The sequence below is a fragment of the Halyomorpha halys genome, unplaced genomic scaffold (genome assembly GCF_000696795.3).
Source record: "Halyomorpha halys isolate HHAL.00 unplaced genomic scaffold, Hhal_1.1 Scaffold230.1, whole genome shotgun sequence".
Lineage (NCBI taxonomy): Eukaryota > Metazoa > Arthropoda > Insecta > Hemiptera > Pentatomidae > Halyomorpha > Halyomorpha halys.
Genome location: NW_027114585.1, coordinates 1,155,055 through 1,170,770, shown reverse-complemented (window position 1 = coordinate 1,170,770; position 15,716 = coordinate 1,155,055). Strand labels below are relative to the sequence as shown.

General features: G+C 29.3%; 1 protein-coding gene across 2 annotated transcripts in view; it reads right to left on the bottom strand.

The window, feature by feature from the left end:
* The window catches only part of Ir8a (Ionotropic receptor 8a), a 77,922-nt gene that overhangs the window by 27,719 nt on the left and 34,487 nt on the right, over positions 1 to 15,716 (bottom strand). For both annotated transcript variants that reach the window (XR_010844619.1, XM_067051766.1), the window contains exons 3-8: positions 2,664 to 2,777; positions 2,261 to 2,458; positions 1,973 to 2,139; positions 1,596 to 1,778; positions 1,001 to 1,159; positions 76 to 258 (exon numbers count right to left, since the gene is read on the bottom strand). Coding sequence is in view for 1 of the 2 variants with exons in the window: in XM_067051766.1 (XP_066907867.1) it covers positions 76 to 258; positions 1,001 to 1,159; positions 1,596 to 1,778; positions 1,973 to 2,139; positions 2,261 to 2,458; positions 2,664 to 2,777 (1,004 nt within the window). In the remaining variant the exon portion in view is untranslated. The remainder of the gene's footprint in view (positions 1 to 75; positions 259 to 1,000; positions 1,160 to 1,595; positions 1,779 to 1,972; positions 2,140 to 2,260; positions 2,459 to 2,663; positions 2,778 to 15,716) is intronic.

Genomic DNA, 15,716 nt, shown 5'->3' with positions numbered 1-15,716 from the left:
ATATTACCAGGTTTGGCAATGAATTATTTTATTTTTAAAGGTATCATAATTTGATTAAATTTCATTAACACTCACAAAGCCTGTGCCAATTCTGAAAAAACGCTTCACTCTAGGCATAGCCGCTGTCCTTATCCCAGCAATTGGGTCCCAATTTCCAAGTTGCTGGGCTCGGTTCTCTCCGATGTTCCTAATTTCAAATCGAAGGTTTAGTCTCACTTCTCCATATGTCTTGTGTAGGAGCCAACTATCACTCAGTGCCTGTTAAAAAGACTTTCATTTTTTATTTCTATAAATTATCACATATAATGACATAAACCAACAATACTGATATAAAATCCGAGATATCATGACTGAAAATGACTTTATTATACATTTAATGACTTATATTTGACATATAAGTCAATTCGCATTTTAATAATTATAAATTCTTTTTTTTTTTTTTGGAGGACATGCCCTTCTAGAATTATATGAAAGGCTATAAGGGTAGGTTTTACAGCCTCAGAGTTAAAGAAATCAGAAAAAAAAAATTAACAAATAAAAATGATGAAATAATAATAATTTTAAAATATTTTTACTTTATATATTCTGTATAAAGATAAGTGAAAATAAAAATTATTAAAACCAACACTACTCATATTGTCAGTAGCTGGTTGTGTCATTTCCATTTTACTTTGAATTTCCTATTACGGATTCATTAAAAATTTGTATTCTTTTTTTTTATAATTGTTTCATCAAAATGTTAAAATATATACATGTATACCCTAATACCCATAATAATTATAGGTTTAATTAAATTTCGATTTACTATTTTAACTAGATATTCAAATTGGTATTTAAAAAAAATATATATATAAACAGAAAATACTGCAAAAGAAGTTGCATAAAGATCTAATATTTGCTCTTTTTATTAGAAAAAAATAACTGAACCAAACAATAAACCTAGTATCTTTTTCTATTAGTGGAATCATTTAATGGATTATTGACAATTTTAGTCACTTACTTTGTCCAGGTTATCATAAAATATTGAGTCATTTTTTGGACTTAATGCAGATGATGAACAGGAATAGTTCAATGGTTCCGCAGACAAACCTTCAGTTAAACTTGATGATATTGCCTTACTTAGTGCAATCTTTAGTTGTTTAGCTCCTTCTATTTCAAACTAGAAAAAAAAGAGAAGTTTTTCAAAGATGGTAAATGCCTTAAAGATATATTATATGATTTTATTACATGTACAGATAAACCATTGGTTGCGGATCTATCTCTCTGAGACAGCTTTTTTTTTTTTTTATTTATTATTATTATTATTATTTTGTTTTTGGCTCAAGATTATATAGAAGTCCTTTAAACTCACAGAGTGATAAATATTTACTGACCCAGGTCCTTCATTGAACCCATAACTTCCTGAACCAAGGCATTCTTTGACTCTTCCCCTAACTTGTTCAGCCATCCCTTCTTCGAAGGACAGCTTTAAGTATGGAATAATTTTGAAAGTTCAACAAAACATTTTTTAATAGTTCTACAAATATGCAGTTGACTATAGTTTCTTTTTAAACATCTTAATATATATTCATGGTTTTTGAAACTTATGGACATACATTGAATGGTTCTGTGCAGTGACATGGTAACATCTGACCAGGATCTGTGCAGCAAATGGACTTTGGCATATACACTTGCATTATTCTTTTCTTCAACATAGTTTTATTTATTGGTGCAGTTCCAATGTCCATAAATACCATAGCCCACCTGTCATCCAAGTACACCAACTTTTTATCCACTGCCTGAAAATTTATAATTATTTATTAAAATGATATAAATATTTCTACTAATAATTAGATGTGTATAGAGTTTATAAGGATCGGTAGCCTATATACCAGATTGTGACTTATTTGTTCCTCTTGAGGTTTACTATCATTTCCTTGCCTACATTCTGCTGATCCTTACTGTTTAGAATATATTTATATAATTATATTACCTTCTTCAGGATGGTATTAGCTTTATCGTGATCAGCAAAAATAACATATGATGAAGGAGATGGTCTCATATCTAAGAGAGATTCTGCAGATTCGTCATCTAATCCTAGATGTACAGTCACTCGAAGGGAGGATTCTCTTACTAGATACCATAGGCTTTGTTCAAAATCTGAAATAAATATGTAATATTGACTTTTGAGTATTTATAAGAAATTGTAGAGAATTTCTCATGAAAATTTGTAATGCTTTTAATCCGCATGCATGATGATGTTTTGAATAGAATATCTTACGGTGGCTGTGTTGAAAAATAAGTGCTGCATCTGTTGAGTTCCTTAGCTTAATGAGAGTTAGTTCAGTAGCACGCATGAAAGGACTTATGCCCAGGTCTGCACGCAAGTACCTGATGCCTGCAATTTCAGCCACACTATCCCAGCCAGACCAAGTCAAATCAAGAACCATCCAGGCCCCAGAGCTGAGTTCCTCACATACTAAAAATGGAAGCCGGAATTTAAAATTTTGTTTTTTGATTGAGTTATAATTTTATTATATTTATATAATATTTGGTATTTTTAAATACATGAATATCCTAATCCTAATTATTGATACTTCTTAATGTCGTACCAACATAACTTAAAATATAATTTATTCTAAGATTACAAGATAAAGTTATATTTGATTAAATATTGTATTTACCTTTGTTGAACGATTCTTCTTCATTCTCTCGATTGAGGATGACATGCTGTTCTTCCCATACTTCTTCAGTTTTGACATTTTCCCAAATAGTTCCATTTTCTTCTTTTAGAATGACTAAAATAATTTAAAATACATAAAAATTTTATTTCATTTACTTTAATATTTTAATTTAAAATTTTAGTTTGTTGCAGTGTAATGTGGATTTCTATAACATAATGTATATTTTCTCCTATGAACTGTTTTTAAAATTTACTAAGGATTGTAATTATTATTATTTCTTTACAGTTGCTCACTGGGTCCCTTCTCTTCTTTTGGCGTCTCTATAAACAATTATTGTGGATTCTAAGGTAAATTACTGGTTTTATTTACTAATGAATTTTCTATTTTCCGAAAATTATTTATTTTAGGTACTTAGCAAATATACTTAATTTATTCTTTTATTTTGTTGGTTTAAAAAAACAATATTATGATGTCGCACGTTCAATTTATCAGTAATATATGTGCTGTATGAATCTAAGAGAAGTAAAGCCAATGGTTCCTTTATAGTCAATAGTTAGATCCAGATTTTTAGTTTCCAATATTGATTAAGTTATTCCTTAAATTTTTATCATAAATAAATGTTATAAATAATATTGTCAGTTGTTTTAAATTAATAATAAATTTATTGTTGGTTTATGCAGCTATATTATTTATTTTTTTTGCATTGGTCTTGTTTCGTACTATTGGATTTTACTTCATTTCTCCAATGTTCACCTTTGACACATTCATGATTTTGATGGTATAGTTCATAAACCATATTTTTCTTTTGTTATATTTTGATTTTTCTTTCTTGGTACTTAGCAGTTTTGTGATTATATTGTACAGTTTAGAATTAGCCATAATAAATTTCCAATTTGTCTTCAATGTATTTAAGATTTACTTAATCAAATTCGTTATATAATTTAATATGTTTGTTATTAATTTTATTGCTCTTGTTATTATACTAATTTTGGCTATTAAGAGTGATTTATTTTTATACATTCTATCACTTTCATGACTGCATATCATAAGCTGTTGTGTTTTTCTTATTTTTTATTTATTTAAAGATAAAGTTGGTGATGATCTTTATTATTTTTTTACCAATTATTATCTTAAATGATTATTTATTTGAGTAAGCTTGTTCAGCTGTATTTTCATGGTGCTTTCATTTATTAATTGTTTATTCCACTTGGATTTGTATTAAGTAAGATTGGTGCGTTCAGATAAACAATAACAATAATTTTTATTTTTTAATTATTTTTGACAATAAATTAGATGCCAAAAAAGATCATATGCTCAAAAAAAGTAAAAAAGGTTTTTTAAGTCTAAGATATAAATTTTCAAAATTTTTATTATTTATATAACAATTTATTTTAATCAAACTTCATAGTGTACTATTATTATTTTTTTTTTCATTCCTTCCTCCGCTGTGCTACTCCAGGCCAAATTGCTTCTCTGCATATTTTTCTCATTTCTATATTTCTAGTTAGTTTATTCCTCCTTCTTTTCCACTATTTTGAGCACTATTTTACGATATTTTTGGTCCTTGCACTCATGTTTATTCTTTTTTGTTGTCCAATCCATTTCCTTTTTTTTTTTTTTTTTTTTTTTTGAGCAAATTTTATAATATCAAGAGGCTAGTAATTCTTCTTATCCTTCTGTTTGGTTCTCTGTCTCTCTTCATTAATACCAACATGTATCTCTCCATCGATCTGAGAGGAGTCATTATCTTGTTTACAGTTTCTTGGTTTATGACCAACATCTTGCAGCCACATGTTGTGAAGAAATTACTTTTTTTTTTTTTTTTTCGTATCTTACATTAAAATAAAATTAGTAGTTCATACATATATAATACATGAAGTGTATTGTATATACTTTTACTGAGTCTTCTCCCTTTGATTGCCTTGTGTCATTATAAGGTGTTGACAGTGATTAATTATTGATTAGTGCATTCAGTAATTAATACAATAAATACTTTTTTTTTGTAATGATGAGATGATAATTTACCATGGATAATATATATGAAGAGAAGATGTTAGGGGGTACTATCAGAAAATAGCACAAATAAGTTTAAAAAAAATTATTTAAAATAACAACCAATGTTCATTCCTAATATATGGGGCCAACAACTATGAATATTGGTTGTTATCATGCTCGTTGTTCTTAGCCCTGAAGAAGGGTGGAAATTCTGGCTGAAACGTTGCCACTATTAAATAAGTTTTTTTTTTCAACTTATTTGTGTTATTTTTTCTGCATCCCAACCATCTTTTCCTCATAAATATTTTTTTTTTTCATTTTGATGAGAACAGAATGTCACTTTTTCTCTCAACATATCTTAGTTTATCTTCTGTTTTACTTCGAGCTCCTCATTATTTTTTATATTTCAGCTTTTGACTTTTTTTTAACAGTTGCACTTTTAGGTCTAGTATTTAGTTATATAATATTTAAAAAAAAAAAAAGTATATAACATAATTTTTTTCTTTCAGTGATATCCAAAGTGTTAAACAGTGTAAAGAGCACCAATACAATTAGTATTATTAACATTCAGCTATTAAAAACTTTATAAAATTAACTAAATATAAAATATAAGTCATTTCATAACAAAAAAAAAAAGATTAAATTACATAGTAACAAGAGATTTTATTAATTGATCAAGTCACTCCACCAAGTCTCCTCAGTTCGATCTCAGAAATGAAATAATAGAATTTCCTCATATCATCAGTCGTTTCAGGTTTAAATATATCTATCGCTCTAAAATTTCACATTCCTTGGAAAAATTGTGGCCCAAATTATCTAATTTTGGACATTTTAAAAATATATGATGAAGTGTTTCATTCTTTTTCATTTTGAACACTTGTTGAGTGTCAGTTTTGACAATTCCAATATTTACTGAGAACTTAATCATATATCTGCAAGATAGTCTCGTCTGCATCAGCAAGCTGTTATAATTAAAATTTACTGGAATCGATAAGTACAGATGGACTCTCATGGTCTTGATAAAGACATACACTGAAGTTAGAGAACTGTTGAATTTTCTCACCTTTATCCTGTAGGTAACATTTGTACCTTTTTTAAATTCTAGGAATGTCTTTTAACCTGGCTGGAACATTTTCAAAAATAATATTTCTCTTCTCAACCGTTTCCAGGAGTCTTTTTAATTGAGAACACCAAATATATTTTGATAGCGATGAGTTTTGTGGACAGATTTTATCTCGGTAACCTAAGGAAACATATTTTAGGGTATTTTGAACTCTTCTATTTTAAAAATTTTAATCAATAAATTGAGTGAATATGTCTTGAGGTACAAATTAAAAAAAAACTATTATTTTTACAAAGAGAAAATAGTTTTAGGCCTGTTAAGACTGAACATCTTGGCCTATTCTTGGTCCAACATAATCTGTATATTGAGTAAGTAAGTAAAGAAGACTTAACATTTTTTTCAAACTGTACACCAGGCTCATGAAGTTTCTTACTAATGGTCAGGTTCATTTGGAATTTGGTTCAGTTATTGATCAACTAAATTATGAAAAAATCCTTAAAGAATTAACTGATTTTTCTTCTAAAATGTTAAATCTTATCCCAAAACGTGTAATTTCGTCGAAAACACGAATACGGATGAACGCTATAATTTATTTTAATATATAATCCATATATGGATAAACAAAAGTAAAAATTGCCTTGTTATAGATTCGGTGCTGTCTAGATTGAAAAAGAAAACGTTTGATTATTTTCAAGTATTTTTATTGCTAAGTTTCGAACTTAGGGACGGCATATTACACTTTCCTTCAAATGGAGAAGTTGACCACGCCTTCGGAGCTCATGTTTACGTTGAGGTTAATAGGAATGTCCGTCATTCTAATCTAGACTGAAACAGAATAATTAATTCCTACTCCCTGTTCTGAGTTCATCATAAGGCCTGCCTTTTAAGCTTCACTTTTCCTGACAGCTTACCCTCTCCACTATATCCCTTCCTCCAAGTACTATATTTAAAGTTTTTATGTATTGTGAAATCGATATAAAATTTAATTAAAATAAGACAATCTTACTTCTATAACTTGAAGTTTTGGTGCCGATAACATTTACGATCGGTAACAATAGCGTCGTCGAAAACCTAATCAGCCAATGTTAACTTGAACAATATCCTCCCATCTATTTTACGGTCTTCCCTTCGGACGATTACCCATCGGTTGAGTCTTGGTTTTATTTATGGATTCATTTATTATTAAGTCCAACAACTTAACTCACTTATTCAACATTCACGATGCTCTTACTTCTATTAAATATATTATTGATTTATTCTAAAGTATGTACTTTTCCTTTAGAGGAAGCGGCTACATTTGGCAAATGGATAGGATAACAGTTTTAAATATTCTAACTTTAACAATTTTATAAAGTAGGCACGTACTATGTAAAATTTTTAAACTGTGAAATATCAAGCATAACGGACCTTATTTTTCTTTATTTTCTCTTGAGTTTCTTTTCTTTTTTGTTTTGCACTTCCCAAGATACTTAAATTGTGCCTATTTACGAACATTAAATTATATTCCTCGTTTTATCTGTATCACCGAAATTATCACAATTTTTACTTCTTCTTGATCTTTATTTATTTCTATACCTAATAGTTTACAGCTACATACATAGTTTACATCTAAGGGAATCACTGATTTGGAAACCTTATTTAAGTCCCAATCGCCAAGAAACAGCGCGTTATCCTATACAATCAGTCCCCATCACCCAGTGGTAAAATGCGTTAATTACGCGAGTTCGAATCCAGCTGGGCAGACAATTTTTTTTCTGTTACACTGTAGCCGTGAGTCAGCCCCTGTGGGTTCTGGAGCCGCTCTCCTGGGATCCAGAACCCACAGCCTCTTAAATTGGGTACCCTTAATTGGGTAAAAATCTGGCGGTCGAGCGTGAATCTGACCAAATCACCTCCTTTCACAACCGTTGGTCTAGTAATAGTACTTCTTTACAAAGTACTGGACCCCTGACCCTTCATGGATTGTAGCGGTACAGATTTTAATTTTTTTAATAGTACTTTATATGAATCCATTCTTTACAAATAAACACATTTCTGCGGTCCTAAAATTCTTACTAATTCCCTTATTTATTTTTTTATTTGTTTATTGAAATTGTGATAATATTTCGAGACACATGATAATCTTAGGAAGGAACCACCTTATAGTTTAATCGTTGCTTTATATTAGAAGATTCTGTGGCCTTCTTCAGTTTAGACGCCTAAGAGGATTATCAGGGATTCTTAAGGATGAGAGATTAAGAACTAATTGGTTTGGGCGGTTCAGGAATTCAGTATGAAAGGAGGTATATCTATTTGGGGCCAAATCTACAAGGGATGGAAAGTTTAGGTCTTTATGAATGAGCTTATTTGTGACGTAATAAGGAGCTTCTAGGATTTTCCGGAGGATTTTGGTGGTTTGGTGGAGCACCAAAACTCAATTTGTTTATAAAAGATTTTTTGTAGTAAATGGAATATATTATTAACTTAATAATGTAATTTTAAACGAATAAAGTACTTTTTTCCTCATGTAAGGTTATTTTGTTTATTTTTCTTAACGATTCTGGAGCTGTAATGTTTTTTAACTTTCTCCCAGCTAAAGAAAAAAATATATGTATTTCATATTGTAATTAAATAAAATATTTTTGTCACATTATTTCTTCTTACTGAACATATATACACTGAATTAAGTATACAAATATAGGATACAATTTTTTGAAGGAGGAAGGGATATAAAATTTATCCTATGTATCTATAACTATTAAGGTCCTAATTTTCCCATAGGTATAATTCTGAGGTTTGACATTTAATCTACTCCTTTGAAATGAATCCCAAGATTCTCCTAAATTTTTGGATCGACTTAAAATTTTTATGAAATAAGAACTTTTTCTTGATCCTTTAGTATTAAGTTATTACGTCCATTCTTTTCTTGATTTGTTCCCTAGAGGGAATTATTCCCCGCTGAATGAGCGGGTAATTAATTTTTAAAAGTCTGGTCAAGAAGTGATTTTTCCCTCTTTAGCATAAAATTTATCCCAGTCTTGAAAATTGAATTAAATATATATACTATTATACTAAAATACTTTATTATATTAAACTATAATATTATACAAATATACACTGTTATACTAAAATACACTAATGAAGTTTGGCCAATGACTTCAAGCCATTTCTTATCAATAAATTCCTGATAATTCTCCCAGGTGCCAGAATCTACCATCCTTGCAGGCCACTACCATTTCATATAGTATTAATTCTGCTTTGGCATTTCATATAAATAACTTTATTGAACTAATCTTGTTATTATTATAGTCATTACATGACAGCCATTGGGGTTGATGAAGTAGCTGCGATTGCGATAGCAAGTTGCCACAAGGGACTGCAGCTTGCAGATAGCAGAGTCCCATTAGAGCTCAGCGACTAATGCCTTTGGTGATTAGAGATATTCCTTCTCCTTGTTTCAGTTCCCGCCATTCCTTCAGGAATATATGGAGCATGACTTACTACCGATTCCCTTTGGCCATATAAGACTCAATTTAACAATACTTCGATTTTGACATTTTGCAATACATTGAACATTGGAAATGAGTCATTACTTGAGAAATGTTCAATATCTCTGGAACTGACGTTTAGATAGGGCTCAATTAGTAACTTGTATACTCCATAAAGTAGTTTCCATGGTATTTCTCAAAATAAATTCACAAATTTGTTTGAAATATCGATTTTTAGCTGTTTGCAAAAAATATTAGTGTTTGAAAAATAATATACAAGAAAATATTGAAAGTAAAAAGTTCTATTAAGGCTCTATTTAAAGTTAATTATATGGACCATAAAATATTCATAATGGTTATTTTCTTAAGAATAGTAATTTTCATGATATTTTGCCAAAACAAATGCGCAAAATGATTTAAAAACTGTATCTCGGAAATATTTGAACATAACTCTATACAGAAGAATCTAAAGCATTTTTTACTCGAATATTAGATCAGTTAATGGAAACGCGACGACCGTGGGCGTTTAGTACAAGAGCCCAAGAGGAGAAAAAAGGCAGTTATTTCCCAATTTTTGATTACTTTAATGAAAACTATGTATAATTAATAGTCAAAATTTATGAGTCTGCAAAGTATAGGTAGGGGCGATAAAAAATGGCGGCTGTTTCATAGCTATAAAAAAAAACTAATTTTTTATTCGCTGCTCTAAATCTTAAAAAGTAGGAACAACACAAGAAAACCTAAGAGAACGTCATTTAAAGAAGAGTAAATTTTCTAAAATATGAGCCCTAATAGAGTTATTTACGTTAAATAGTTTTCGAGATATAGCTTTTTAAATAGCAAAATTTCTTTAAAATGTACTGAAAGATTAGTAGTTAGTTAATTTATTTTGAGAATTCTATATCTCAGGAACTATGTGACGTACCTTTACCTTCGTAGGAATAGTAATATTTATGATTTTTGCTAAAATAAATTGATTTATAGTCGTTCGGACAATAAGTTTGATTTATGAAAAACTTCATTTCAGAAACCATTATATTTTTTCAAAAATCCAACATTTTGTATGAAAAAAGTTTGATTTTTGAAAAAAATATATCTCTAGATCCATAAGAGGCACATATGTCTGCTGACACTCAAAATAAAGGAAATTTAACGTACTATAAAGTAGTTTATGACACTTAGTTTATGACTAGTTGCCACTACCAGTTGCCAAAAAGTTAGAAAGCTTCCTCACCTTATTTATTGAGCAAAAAGGAACATAATAACTATATATCAAAGTCTAACATACATTTTTTATTATAAAAAAATTATTTTTAGTAAAAATATAGATATATAGATATTAAAGAATGAAACCAAAGTAATGAGACATTGTTGCAATATAGGCGTATTCAGAGAGCATATTTTCGATTTTGAAAGCAAACAGTTTATGAAATTGATATTAGACCCATTTTACGTTAATCCCCAATTTTTCTTTAAATTTCGAAGCTTTTTTAACAACTTAAGTGATTATTTGCCAACGTTTCCCCCATCTTTGCCGGTCTTCACCAGGGCTTAAAAAGATACAAAACAACTAAAAATATGTTGACAACGTAAGATAATAATATACAATAATGTAAAATAAGGTAGGGTTAAAAATTATAAAACATAAGTGGCAAATTACATAAAAATTTACAAAAAGAAATAAAACTAAGATGTATAAAAATAAGTATATATAGAAAATATAAATTAATAAAATTAAATTATTAATCAATTAATAAATTAAAATATAATTAATCAAATAAAATTTATTTTTGTTTATTTTTATAGTGTTTTTCACTTATGTTTTGATCTTTCTTCGATTTAAAATAATGAAGGAGTTGGATCCGATTCTAGATTTTGAGTATATACTCCCAATCAGAAGGGATTTCGTTAGAATATAAAAATAAATTGAGATTAAATAGAAGATGATATGTTGAAAGAAAATAGAAATAACGTGTGGAGGGTGAGGTTGATAAGATTATATAATATTTTTAGTGAGTTTAAATAAATTTATATGGTTGGAAAGTTAACGTCCATTATTGTTGAGATGTATGTAGTTGTTGTGTATGATGGGTCACCATGTTCTATAGATAGTAGATTAGAATGCTCTTACTTGATGGAATCCCATATTGAGATGGGTCACTTGTTCTGTGGTGCTGTCGAGATGAGGGTACTAGCCTCCCAGTGCCACGCTCTGCTCCCTGCTTCTAGCTTGACATCTTCTTTGTTCCAGAGGTCCCTGGAGAACCTGTCTTCAGGTTCCATCAAGTAAAAGTTCCATCAGGTAGCAGTCGGCTCTTATTTTTTATATGTAGTGCCGGTTCTAGGTGTAGTACAAGAGCCGGGAAGAAAAAAAAGGCAGTTATCTCAACCAAATTTTTTAATACTTTAATGAAAACTATGTATAATTACTAGTCAAAACTGATGAGTCTGCCAAGTATAGGTAGGGGAATAAAAAATGGCGACTATTTCAAAACATTAAAAAAACATATATTCTTTCGGAGCTCTATATCTTAAAAACTACCAACAACACCAGAAAATTTAAAAGAAAATTATTTAAAGAAGAGTAAATTAGCTGAAATATGAACCACAATAGAGCTATTTACGTCCAAGTTCACGAAATATCGCCTTTTAAAAAGCAACATTTCATAAAAATGTACTGAAATATCAGTAGTTAGTGAATGTATTTTGAAAAATCTATATCTCAATAACCATTCGTCGTACAAATGTCCATTAGTACTCAAATTAAAGCTAAATAATTGTACTATAATGTAGTTTAAGACCTCTACCTTCGTAGGAATACTAGGTTTCATGATATTTGATAAAATAAATTGATTTATTGTTGTTCGGACATTAAGTTTGATTTATAAAAAACTTCATTTCAGAAACCATTAGATGTATGTCTGCCAGTACCCAAATTAAAGCTAGTTACACTTACTATAAAATATTTTATAACTTTTGTCTTTGTAGGAGTAGTAGTTTTTATGATATTTGACAAAATAAACTCACAAAATGTTAATTTCTAGTTATTCGTATAAAATGTTTGATTTTTGAAAAAATATATCTCTAGACCCATAAGACGCACATATGTCATATACCATCACTCAAAATAACGGAAATTTTACTTACTATAAGGTAGTTTATGATACTTATCTTCGTAGAGGTAGTAGTTTTTATGATATTCGCATATAAATATAAATTTGGCAAATGAAAATTTGCCCGAACAACTATAAATCAATTTAGTTTAGCTAATTTCGTGAAAACTGCTACTTCTACGAAAATAAACATCATAAACTACTTTATAGCTCATTAAACTAGATTTAATTTGAGTGCTAACAGACATCTGTACGTCAAATTGTTTTTGAGATATAGATTTTTCAAAATAAATTCACTGAAAACTACTGATCTCGAGAACTATTGAACGTAAATAGCTCTATTAGAGCTTACATTTTACCCAATTTACTTTACTTTAAATGATGCTCTCTTAGATTTTCTATTGTTAGAGCTCCGAATGAAAAATTAGTTATTTTTAACGTTTTGAAACAGCCGCCATTTTTTATTCCCACTACCTATACTTGGCAGACTCATCAATTTTGGCTAATAATTATACCTAGTTTTCATTAAAGTAATCCAAAATTGGGGTGAAATAACTGCTTTTTTATCTCCTCTTGGGCTCTTGCACTAGTGATAGTATATTCTTGAGATCATCCAATTTCAGCTGTTTTGTATCTTTTTTAGCCATGCAATGCCATGGGGCGTCAAATAAATTGTTGAAAACAATCTTTTGTTTCTTTTTTACCGGCCCCCAGCTATCTCCTTCATATTGAGTTACGGTCAATCATTTTTATATATAATTTGATTCATTTATTTTTTCTTAGTTCAAAAATGGGCAAGTTTGCAATCAGCCTTGTGTCAGTAAAATTTAATTGGTTTTTTCAATTTTTTGCATGAATATGTTTTAAAAATTTAAACACGCTTTTATCAACTGGAGAAAGATTAAATTTTCAAAGCCTAACACGCTCATTTTTGTCACCAATAGGTTTCTATCTCCTTACTTAAGACTGGAGACAAGAAATGTGCAAAACACTAATAAAAGATATTATTTTCTCCAGTGCACTTTCAGAAATAAATTTCTCATTTATCAATCCCGCTTCCATTTTACCTGGATCAAAGCTTACCAATTTAATTTCTATTCGATGAATACAAAGGACACGACAGAGTAGATTACTCTAGCCGTACAACGCCATCACTATAATTGTCCTGTTCGTTAGTTACAACATGAATGCGGTTACTAATGGTACCGAGGAATGCAATTAATCTCTCAGTTAGTAATTTCGCGTTTATAATTATTTTAGAACTAAACCTCAGCTTAAACTGTATCGTAATTAAAATATGATTTGTTAGTGTTGAATGAGCGTTGGTCTAGCGTGGGCTGAATTTTCCAAATCCTTAATACACTGATGGTTCAAAGTATGATGATTAAATAATGTTTTAATAACTTTCAAAATATTTCGTTATTCATAAAAATTCAGAGGGATATATACATGTATGTCGAAAGAACACCTATTTCGAGAGGATCTCAACTCTAAAACTTTGGAATAACAATATATATATCTTTATTGAAATTTACAACTGTATATTACATAATACATTCAGTAAATATCTTAGTTAAAATGGAGTGTTACAGGCGTGTAGTGCAACCACCCATTGGTAGCACTATAATGACTAGGGATAGGATTTTTATGTTTTCACACATTTTTACCTGCCCATATCTGCGATTCCTTACTATCTAAAGATGTTTCAAGACATTTCTGGCCAAAAGAAGCCATTTTTATTTTACATATTTTTAAATATTTGGCCTTTTTTACATATTTTGTTGTAAATCACATACTTTTTGAAATATTTGTTATTTTTAGGTATTCTGTCCTGAATCACATATTCTTTAAATTATTTGTTCAATTTTAAATACAATTTTCGCAGCAACTACATAAAATTCAAAAGAACGCTAGATACGTAAAGGTGAAATTTATCATTCATCATAAATAGTGCGTAAAAATTCTAAAATGTGTGTAAAAATCAGAATCAATTAAAAAGAGCAAGGGTCTTATTCCTGTGGCATTTTCCTAGAATTTGTTTGTTTACTCTTCAATCCATTTCTCTGCTTCTTTCTTTCCACCTCAGATTTCACAGGTACCAATACTATGTATTTAGATTTGTTCCGAGCATTTGTCAGGGCAGACATTCCTATCTACAAAATTAGCCATCCGGACTTAAAAACCTAAAAGTTATTTTTCTTTTTAATAAGGATTATTCTTTATATGTTTATAATTCATTCTGAGTAATTATTAATCAATTAGTTTAATTACAATTACTAATTAATGCCTTGTTATCGAACAGCAATGTTTTCTCTAAGTTAATTTTTTTTGTACATATTTTAACATAATTTCTTTAAAATATTATTCATATAATATATAATAAATACATATTTATGTAACTTTTTTTAAGTTATAAAGTTACCAATTAATAAGTAATTTATATTGTTGAATAATACAAAATTTATAAATACATATTTACATATTTTTTTAAATATTTGACAATTTATTAGCACATATTTATGTACATATTTCGGATTTTTTAGCACATAAAAATCCTATCCCTATTAATTAAATTTTACATTACCTGGTCTGGTATCTTCTTTTCAGGCTCCTCAAAGCATTGTCAGGAATTGAAATCCAGTTTAGTTTCCAGGTCACTACAGTATATTAATAGAGGAGATGGTGGGGAGGTGCGGTCAGCAATTGAAATACAAATAAACAAATACTTATTTATTTTTGCTGATGCTTCGCCCTGAATTTCAGGCGTTCATCGGGGCTGAAAAAACTTTTTTCATATCTTTTTTTTTCTTTTTATCTTGTTTTTGTTTAACACCGATGAAAGCTTGAAAATCAGGTCGAAACGTCGGCAAATTAACAAGAATTTATTGTTTTTTTTTGCTGACCGTACCTCCAACCATCTTCTCCTCAAATATAAAAAGTCTTATTTTATAAAACCTGAACCTTCTAATCTTCCAATTTTTCACTTATTTACATCTAAATAATATGAATTATTATTAGGGATCTTGGTTTTTTACTTAAAGATAAGTTTGAAATTGTAAAAGGCTCGTGATGTCTGACATTGAAGGAAAGACTTATTTCAGTGGGATCCTTCTAGATCTGTGCAGCCGAAATAAATTGACTATTTCCAATCGGAACTTACATTTCTCTTTCCTGCTGTTTCTCTCAGAAGTACCGTTCATTCCTTTCCTATCAGCGTTATTCAAGTTTCAGTTTTCGCTTCATTTCACATTTTTCTTCTTAATGGAACAACCATTATGAGGAGCTGAGAAATTCAATTGTACGATATATAATGATGAGAAGATGACCGTGGATTATATATAGATTAGAAGAAGATGATTGTGGTGCAGTCATTGAATTAAACAAATGATTAGAAACTTAGTTATTAGTGCTAACA